Genomic DNA, 10,751 nt, shown 5'->3' on the forward strand with positions numbered 1-10,751 from the left:
TTGTATAGATGAAATTTAATCATAGTTGGATGTATATTTGAATTCTTTTATACCTTAAAATTAATTAAATGTCAATGTAGGGTCTACCTAAAATAGTCTGATTTTTTAACCACTATTTTTCGTCCTTTTTTGGAACAGCACTAAAGAATTTGTTACAGAAAATCAAAAAGATATTTAACTGGCCACACCATGACCATAATAAAATCATATAATAAAAATAAATTATCGTTTCAAACATACACTTTATCTCAATGATAAATATTCATACTATAGCTATTAAATTGCAAGAAATTACTGCAACGCTCTTTCAAATTCAATAATCATGACAATTATGAAGAAATAAAATTGGGCTTGAATTTTGTAGATCAAGGAGTGAAAAACGTTGCAAATCAAAGTTCGATTTTGGTGGAATGATCAATGAAACATTTCTAGTTTATTTGTTAGAATTTTAAGTGAGCCCAAAATTTTTTTAAAAATACAAAATACTTCCAATCACATATAAAATTTTCCAAGAATCTTCCAGCACCTTAACGTACACTTGATATGTTATATGTAGCTATTATTATAAATAGAGAGGTTCCAATTGTTATTTCATCAAACAAAAAATCTACAAAATATTTATAAGAAATTATCTTTCATGGCAAATATTACTATAGCTTTCTCCCCTTCACAATTATGTCTATGCCAAATTGGAAGCAAAAGAAGTATTCAAGTTTCATGCAGAAGCTCTAACAAATGGGATGTTCAAGAAGATCTTTTTAAAGAAACTTCTCATCTTCAAACGAGCTACTATTACGTAAGATTTTAACTTTTATAAATTGACAATATAAAATAATTTTACCCTATTATATTAGCTTTTTAAAAACTTATGTAAATTACAATCATACATGAAATATATCATCTGTGTATATAAGTTAAAAGATTGAAGTAGGTTGAGACATAACATTTCTCAAACCTTTTCCTCCAAAGTTTATGATTTTAGGTTGTTTCAAAATGTGAATTTTTGTAATAGAATCTAAAAATATTATAAACGTGTGAATATGAAGAAGCCAATTAGGAGATGAAATAATATCTTTTGTATCGTGGTTGTCTTTTCTAGTCATATTTTTCTAGCCATTCACATAGTATCATTAAACGATACAAATTTTTGAAAAAAATTCATAACGCGCGCGGGGTATATATATATATATATAAGGAAACCTATTTATACGATGTAATTTCCAATAAAGGAGTGTCAATACCATACCGTTGCACTATTAAGTTAAATCAATCATGTAATTCAGTAGAAAACAAATTATAAAGCAAGTCTGCAAAGTTCAAAACTTGAATTGGCACAATATTGCAAAGTATCCGCCCAATCAAAAATCCTTTTGATAACCTTACTACTAATAATACTAAGGGGAAAGATGCACCATAAATAGTATTTTTCCATTTTTTTTATACTAAGAAAATACTTACTAATGCAGGATGGATTCAATAGTACCAAATTTGGACTACTTGTGAAGGATGTAAAGTATGCACTAGGGACACAAATAAATAGTACTAACAATCTTGTTTTAGTGGATGCACTTCAACGTATGGGAGTTGAACACCATTTTCAACAAGAGATTCAATCAATTTTACAAAAGGAATATGAGCAAAGTGCTTGTTTTTACAAATATCAAAACCATCATGATATTTCACTTTGTTTCAGACTTTTGAGACAAGAAGGTTACCACGTGTCAGCAGGTAATTGGATTTCCATTGAAGTCCAATATATCTAAATTATTGTAGTACTACATTCACATTGTATATAAAAGTTAATCCTCGATTTGAAATATTTTAATCTAACAACCTTATATTGCATTGGGCAGATGTATTTAAAAGATTCAAGAACAATGATGATGGGACATTTGGATTAAACCTTAGCCAAGATGTAAATGGATTAATTGATCTATATGAAGCATCACAACTTGGTGTAGAAGGTGAACACATACTTGATGAAGTTGCAAATTATAGTGGTGAGCACCTAAATGCATGTCTTGCAAATAGTGACTCATGTGATGAAGCTAGAATTATTAAAGAAACATTGAAGTATCCATACCATAAGAGTTTAGCAAGTTGCAAGGCCAAAAGCTTCATCAATAACTTTAAGGGAATTAATGGATGGGGAAGAAGCACCTTACAAGAATTGGCAAATATGGACTACTCCATAACAAAAGAGATACATCAACATGAATTGGCTCAAGTTTCCAGGTATATTAATTAGTTGAATTTAACTATTATACACTAAGGGGCCGGTTGGTTACTGGTTAGAGTTATGCAGGTATTAGTTATACAGGGTTTAGTTATGCAGGTATTAGTTATGCAGGGTTTAGTTATGCATGTATTAATTATGCAGGGTTTAGTTATGCAGGGTTTAGTTATGCATGTATTAATTATGCAGGGTTTAGTTATGCAGGGTTTAGTTATGCATGTATTAATTATGCAGGGTTTAGTTATGCAGGGTTTAGTTATGCATGTATTAATTATGCAGGGTTTAGTTATGCAGGGTTTAGTTATGCATGTATTAATTATGCAGGGTTTAGTTATGCAGGGTTTAGTTATGCATGTATTAATTATGCAGGGTTTAGTTATGCAGGGTTTAGTTATGCATGTATTAATTATGCAGGGTTTAGTTATGCAGGGTTTAGTTATGCATGTATTAATTATGCAGGGTTTAGTTATGCAGGGTTTAGTTATGCATGTATTAATTATGCAGGGTTTAGTTATGCAGGGTTTAGTTATGCATGTATTAATTATGCAGGGTTTAGTTATGCAGGGTTTAGTTATGCATGTATTAATTATGCAGGGTTTAGTTATGCAGGGTTTAGTTATGCATGTATTAATTATGCAGGGTTTAGTTATGCAGGGTTTAGTTATGCATGTATTAATTATGCAGGGTTTAGTTATGCAGGGTTTAGTTATGCGGGTATTAGCTATGTGGATATTAGTTATGTAGGTATTATTTAGTTATGTAGAGATTACAATACATGAATTATTAACTATTATATTAAACTTGTAGTAAATTATTAATATATATTATTTACAAAATAATAATACATTTTAATAAAATGTGGAATATATTGAATAATATACAATGCTAATATTTTTTATTTTTTTTAATCAACATTGGACCATGTCCATTTATTCATCAAATAAAAATGTGTCCAAACAAGGTCCAAGAGTGACCAAGTCGGTCAACAAAATAGACAAAACAAAAACAACTAGAAATAATCTAATTTGGAAACAAAAAAATCCTAAACTGATAGAACAACTCCAGCATAATGCTAATATTTGATTAGCATATGTACCGTCAAAAAATATACAATCAAATCTCTAATATTAAAAAAATATTTATATTTGCATAAATCTAAAAACGGTAAATGTATAAAAAAAAAATTGAAAATAGTCTATATATAAAAAGAAATAAAAATAACAAACGTAGATAGGAATACAGTAAAGTTTCCAAATAAAATAAAATAAAATAAATTAAAAGAAATGAAAATAATCTATATATAAAAAGAAATAAAAACAACAAACGTATATAGGAAACAATAAAGTTTCCAATTAAAAAATAAAAAATAAATTAATAGGGTAAATATGTAATCTATCATTTTAATACATGTATAACTAATACCCACATAACTTATTCCACCTTCTACCCTGCATAACTTTATACATAGATTCCCTCATAAGTTATGTTGGTATTAATTATGTAGGACTATAAAAATGCAACCAAACACCGTATAAATTAATACATGAATAACTTTTATACAACATTTAAATTCTTACCAACCAAACGTGGTATAAGTTATGCTGACTTTTATACCTAACACAAAACTTCTACCAAACACAGTAAAGCTAATGTCAACTTTTTATACATGAATAAGATGTCTCTTATACAGTAACCAAACGACCCCTAACAATATAAGAGTTTTACACCATCAGATTACCTATAATTAAGCATTTAACTTATTTATACTGATATCGACTATAAAGGAGTTTGATACCATCATTATATTTTAACTTATTATAATAGGTAACTTATTTCACTTTCTAGGTTATTGATCTCATTTTTAGGGGACTTGATGTTACAAAAATCCTTTAACTATCTTTACATATAAAATTAAACTCAAAAAGCTATAGGTTATTAAAAAATTGAATTAATAACCTAAAATAAGACAATTTACATGCTACAAACAAGTTTAAAAGCACTAATCACCAGAGACAAAATCAGAATTTTAACCTTATGGGTTTTGAATTTAAAATGACGATTTCAAGTGTTAATAAATTAGGTTCTAAACTTAATATTTATCCATATGTAATAAAATTCTTAATACTAACACACTATTTGAGCAAATTTTATTGGATTTAATCGAATCCAGACCCAAACTTCTAGCTCCGCCCCTACTGATCACAAGTTCCTACAAGGTCTCGATTGAATATCAAAATGTCTTTCTCACTATTTAGAATATGGAGGTCTTGATTCAAATCTTTCTTCTTTCCGTTAATATATAATATTCAAAATCTTTATACTATCTATATATATATATAAACAATTTAATCTTCTTATGATATATATGTATACATACATAGGTGGTGGAAAAGTCTCGGTTTAGCTGAAGAATTGAAGCTTTTGAGAGATCAACCATTAAAATGGTATACTTGGTCAATGGCAGTCCTTCAAGATCCAAGAATGTCACAACAAAGAATTGAACTAGCAAAATGCATCTCTTTTGTTTATGTCATTGATGATATCTTTGATGTTTATGGGACTATTGAAGAGTTAACCCTTTTCACTCAAGCCGTCAATAGGTATTTTATTTGAGATAAAAATGATCTGATTGTGTAAAACGTCGTTATTTTTTTTTTGTTGGTCCATAACCTTAAAGGCTATTATTATTTTAGGTGGGAATTGAGCGCCATGGTGGACCTACCAGAATACATGAGATCACCTTACAAGGCTCTTTATAATACAATTAATTCCGTTGGCTATAATATCTACAAAATCTATGGACAAAACCCCACTCAAAATCTACGGAATACGGTACTATATATTCACATGTTTTATTTGCTTTGATACCCTTTTCGTTCACTTTTAAAAATAGATGTTTATTTTTACTTATATATCACTTAGTTTACTTATATATCACTTAGTTCAAGAGATAATTTATCACTTAGTTTCTAATTTACCCTTATTATTAACTAGTCATTTTTTTAATGTATTTTTCAAAATATTAAATTTATTATATTTTATATGACGTATTCGACTGAACAAAAAAAAAAGAAGAAATATTTTATAGATATAAGGGTATAATAAAATGAGAAGTCTAAATTAAGATAATTATATATATATACAAATAAATTATTTTCAATACTTTATTATATATTATTACTCATAATTGTTAATTATTATTTTTTTTGAATTTTAGTGGGGAAATTTGTGCAATGCATTTCTAAAAGAAGCAAAATGGTTTGCTTCTGGAGTGGTGCCATCAACAAATGAGTACCTAAAGAATGGACTTGTTAGTTCGGGAGTTCAAGCAGTCTTAGTTCACATGTTCTATCTCTTAGGTCTTGGTGTTAGTTCTATTCATTTGGAAGATGTATCAGCCATATCTTCTTCTGTGGCTACGATTCTTCGCCTTTGGGATGATCTTGGAAGTGCCAAGGTAACAAAAAGAAATTTCATCTTTACACGTGACATGTTTGTATCATTTTTAGAATATGCGTTGTGTGTGCAGGATGAGGATCAAGAAGGAAAAGATGGTTCATACATAGAATGTTACATGAAGGAAAACAAAGATACTTCCATTGAATTGGCAAGAGAACATGTGATTAATCTAATAGAAGATGAATGGAAGAAACTCAACAAGGAACATTTACATCTAATGAGTCCATCTTCAAGATCATTTTCAAAAGCTTCACTTAATTCTGCAAGAATGGTTCCTCTTATGTATAGTTATGATGATAACCAATCCCTTCCTATCCTTCAAGAATATATCAAGTCTATGTTGTATGGTGATTTATCAATGTGAACTACCTTTCCATGAACTTCCTTCTCGCCCTTGATTACAAAGCACCACAATCTAAAATTGTCAAAAGAAATTGAACATGATTGTTGCAACTGTTCATTCCTTAATTTTACAATCATTGATATCGTCACACAAAAATTTACTTACCAGATCGATGCGTTGTCGATCAGTCTCTTACTGGGCCGGCCTTACCGAGCTCTGAGCAAAAAGTATCCAGATCAGCCCAGACCACTAAGTAAGGGGCCCAGGTGTCAGTCTCAGGCTTACCGTACGCGGGCCGGCCTTACTGGGCTCTGAATAAAAAATAGAAAAAATTACAGAAATCTCACCTTTTAGTTTACTTATTACCATTATCCCCTATAAGTTTTATAAATTTCCAAAGTCCCTCATTTTCGCGCATCAGATTAGTGTATCAGCGCTTATATTATTGTATCTCGCGCATCAGATTAATGTATCAACGCTTATATTATATTATTGTATCTCGCGCATCAGATTAATGTATCAACGCTTATATTATATTATTGTATCTCGCGCATCAGATTAATGTATCAACGCTTATATTATATTATTGTATCTCGCGCATCAGATTAATGTATCAACGCTTATATTATATTATTGTATCTCGCGCATCAGATTAATGTATCAACGCTTATATTATATTATTGTATCTCGCGCATCAGATTAATGTATCAACGCTTATATTATATTATTGTATCTCGCGCATCAGATTAATGTATCAACGCTCAATTTGCCCTAAAAAATATCCGGACCGGCATAGTCCACTAAGTAAGGGGATCAGGTGTCGGTCCTGGGCTTACTGGACGCGGGCCGTTAGCGGACCGGTCTTACTGGGCCGAAATAGAACAGGTCGGCCCAATTGACACCCTTATTCTCTATCTCCTTGTTGAAGAAAATATCTTGGCCGAATACTTTCCTTAATTGATTCATACAGGGTGCTAAGAATATGTTTGAACTATGTAGTTCTTTGATATTGTATACATTTAGTGTGACACTACTCGTCAACAATTAAAAATAAATTAATTCTTGGGGAACTTTTTTGTGACAAAAAACAAGTTGGTGGTACCATAGATTATGCTGGCAGTAGACCCTATTTGAAAAGAACTTTTATATATAGATTTTACTTCTAAAATTTATGCATATGACCACTACAATTACTCTTATACATTTATGCTTCATCTACCTAGGGTTTGGAGGGAGCCCACAAATAATAATGTCTGAATTCAAAATATCAAATATATACATTGATAACTATTGCAAGTGGGAACAAAGAGAATATGATGTTGTGCAAATTTTATTTCTATTTTTACAGGATAAAGAGGTTGTTTGTAATAGCTAAACCTTCGGTAAAAAAAGAAAATCCAAAAAGGATATAAATTACTACTAATAAAAAAGAAAAAGGACATGGGCTAGCCCCTTCCTCTCCCAACCAACATATATTATGTGGTTATAAGTTCTTTAAAAGTGAATGTAGCATTATGACATCAATTGTTTTAAACTCAATATTTATTGTAGGGCATAATTTTGATATAATAATTTAATTAGATTTACATTTACAATAACTAATAAGTCTGAATTCACAATTTGAAAAATATGTAATAAATTTAATATTGAGATAGAAAGTTGAATCCACGTGATTCATATTTTGAATTAGACTCTTTAAATTCAAATGTAGTATAACAAAAAAAAAGTAGATCTATTATATTACTCCTTATTACTTGGTACTGTTTTTCTAATTTATAGTTAAGAAATAAAACATAAAGAAAAAAGTTAAGAAATTAATACTACTCTTTTATATTTAAAAGTTATTTCCTCCGTTTTATTTTTTATTTGGTCCCTCTATTAAAAATAATTATTTTTTTATTTGTTGATTTTAGCAAGTTATGTTAAGAGAATTTTTTTTGTCTCGTATTATTTTAGTCCCTATGCTTGGAAATAATGCATGTATTAACTTTGTGTATTATTATATCTTTTTGGTATACTTTTTTATCATGAATTTTCATGTATTAGTAATACAAGTAATTTCAAGTTTCAACACATGCATTAGATTGATTAATGACATAACAGATAACTACCCATCAAATCCCTCTCAAAACATTTTACATTTCTCAAAGCTAAAAAGTGTGAAGGGTATTTTTGTAAACAATTTTTTTTTTTTAAAATTATGCAAAACTTATTATTTTTAATACATCATAACAAATCGTAAATAAAAAGTAATGAAAAGTCGCAAAAACCTTCTTCATCTGACCATTAATATCTTAAAAGGTCGTTGAAGTATCAAAATTTAACATAGCAAAATAAATTATTTTTTTATATATCAAACTCTCCATTATCACAGAAAGTGAAAGTCAGGGTGGATGATTAGCTAAAAAAAAATAAGAAAATGATTAAGATTAAATAATAAAAGGGGATGTTTTTTCTTAATTATCAAAGTATCACTGCTAATAAAGTAGGTGAGAATGAATTAGATGTTGGGACTCTTTTTTTGTGATAAAGAATTTAGTGGTACATGCTGGAAGTAGACCCTATTGAATAGAACAATGTGTAAGACATTAAATTTTGAAATTTATATATATGACCATAATAGGCTCATATACCTAGGTGTTGGAGGGAGGAGAGCCACTCACACACATTTACAATGATAAATTCGATGGAATTTCACAAATAAAGTCTAAAGATGATAAAATGAATGCATATTTTATCTAAACTATTCCTTTTGTTCCAATTTATATCACATAGTTGGAATTTCAAAAGTTAACTAAATTTTGTTGATTATTTTTTTATGTCTTTTAAATATTTAAGTTATTAATTATTATGATTTACTGTACTTCACTCTTTGCATAGCTTTTAAATATACAATTTTATTTTGCAAAGCTTAAAATTTGTATATCCAAATTTACGATCAAAATTTAACGATTTAAATCTCAAAACTTCGATTAACACACATTAATTGAGACAGAGTACATCATTATTATTCCCTCCGTCCCATATTAGTTGATCACTTTTCATTTTGCACGATGCTTAAGAAATCATAAATAAAAAGACGACTTTACTAATTCACCCCTAAAAAAACTTCTTGAAAATTTCACAAACAAATGTGAACTCTTTCAAAAAGAAGTAATTGCAAGGATATTACATTAAAAAAAATTAATTGATGATTTCTTGATTTAGTAAGGTGATTAACTAATATAAATAACTATATTTAGTATAATAATCAACTAATATGGGACGGAATTTTATTGATGGTTGACAACCTTCCCCTCCCTTGGAAAAATCCTTCTAAATTCAACCCAGTCTTGGCCTTTTTGGCCCATATTATCTTGGGACTTAGAACTTCGAAATTTTAAATCCTCCTATGAAATCATGATTGAATGAGTGATTTATTTTGGAACTTTCATAGAACTGCACATTTCCCCTAAAAATAGAGTAGTGTTAGGTAAATTAGTCCAATTATAATTATTTAGTATTAATAAGATATAAGTAAGAAAATTATTATGAAAAAATATAATAAAGGAGATAAGTATATATAACATTATAAACCACAAAAGGAGGATAATGTTACAAAGTCAAATCTGAAAAGAGGTCTTTGAAAGTACTAGTAACTATTTTACGAGAAGTATGATCATTTCATAGAAAAAGGTTAAGGAGAAATTTAATTAACACTCTTTTTCACATACAAGTCTGAATTTTTTTCATGACCTAGACATGTGACACTTTTTAAAAATCACTTTTTTTCCACATAATTTCTCATTGGAAAATGTTCAGTGGCTATCCCTCAGATATTTTGATTGAGAATTGGTGAGAAAAGAAAAATAGTAATGTTTTCATATGAAAAACAAAATAGGAAATTTCCCACAAGTTCAGTCAGAATTTGTTTTCCACCATGCATTTTTTTAATGAACTGATTCGGTAAAAAATGAATGGAAAACTTATATTCTATAGCATAAATTTTTCAATAAATCACAGTAGGAAAACCTTGATATTACTGATGTTGAAACTTAAACTTATGTCTTTGTCTGATCCTATATTGAATATATTATTCCATCCACAAAGAAGTGAAACCACACATTATGTACAAAAACATGAAGAGACAGCTATCTTGACCACAAAGAATCTATTTGTGTGTATTTAAATGGACCACAATGCAATACATGTCTGAGGAGTTTTGAGCCTGAAATATTTAAATTAATTAATACTAACTTTTTAAACACTAATTTTGAGATGTAAGCTAAACATATTGATACAAGGTAGCATATTGTTGGAACTTCCTTTTATATGACATATGTATTATTTGAATCACTATATATACTTTCAATTGGCTTTGTGGATGGCTTTATATATTATCAATCAAATAGCTTTACATACTTTCATGACTAGTAGAAAACTATAATAGAAGTTTCAAGTTTGCTATTGAGCTATATATAGTTGGAATTAGCCAACTCTCACTGTTTTCTTTTAAGATTTTTTTAGGGGAAAAATTGATACCTAGTATGTTTAAAAATATTTTAACTTTATAATATATTATTTTTTATGAAATAATTCATAATTATATCAATATTTATAGCTTGTTTTATACTTTCTTGCATCATTTTACTTGTCATGTTTTTGTTTGCACGTCTATTAATAAAATATATTGGTATATGTATCACAAATTAAAGCAAATTATAGTTGAAAAAC

The 10,751-nt window shown here is 28.7% G+C and overlaps 1 protein-coding gene across 1 annotated transcript; it reads left to right on the forward strand.

Annotated features, from left to right (window-relative positions):
* Window positions 1-613: 613 nt before the first annotated feature.
* On the forward strand, window positions 614-6,181 carry LOC102592813 ((3S,6E)-nerolidol synthase 1-like). The gene is made up of 7 exons (XM_006352537.2): window positions 614-796; window positions 1,467-1,728; window positions 1,854-2,235; window positions 4,618-4,836; window positions 4,930-5,068; window positions 5,454-5,693; window positions 5,766-6,181. The coding sequence occupies exons 1-7, from the start codon at window positions 638-640 to the stop codon at window positions 6,057-6,059; spliced, it is 1,695 nt and encodes a 564-aa protein (XP_006352599.1). The 5' UTR covers window positions 614-637; the 3' UTR covers window positions 6,060-6,181.
* The last annotated feature ends 4,570 nt before the right edge of the window (window positions 6,182-10,751 follow it).

The sequence above is a fragment of the Solanum tuberosum genome, unplaced genomic scaffold, assembly GCF_000226075.1.
Source record: "Solanum tuberosum cultivar DM 1-3 516 R44 unplaced genomic scaffold, SolTub_3.0 scf00149, whole genome shotgun sequence".
Taxonomy (NCBI): domain Eukaryota; kingdom Viridiplantae; phylum Streptophyta; class Magnoliopsida; order Solanales; family Solanaceae; genus Solanum; species Solanum tuberosum.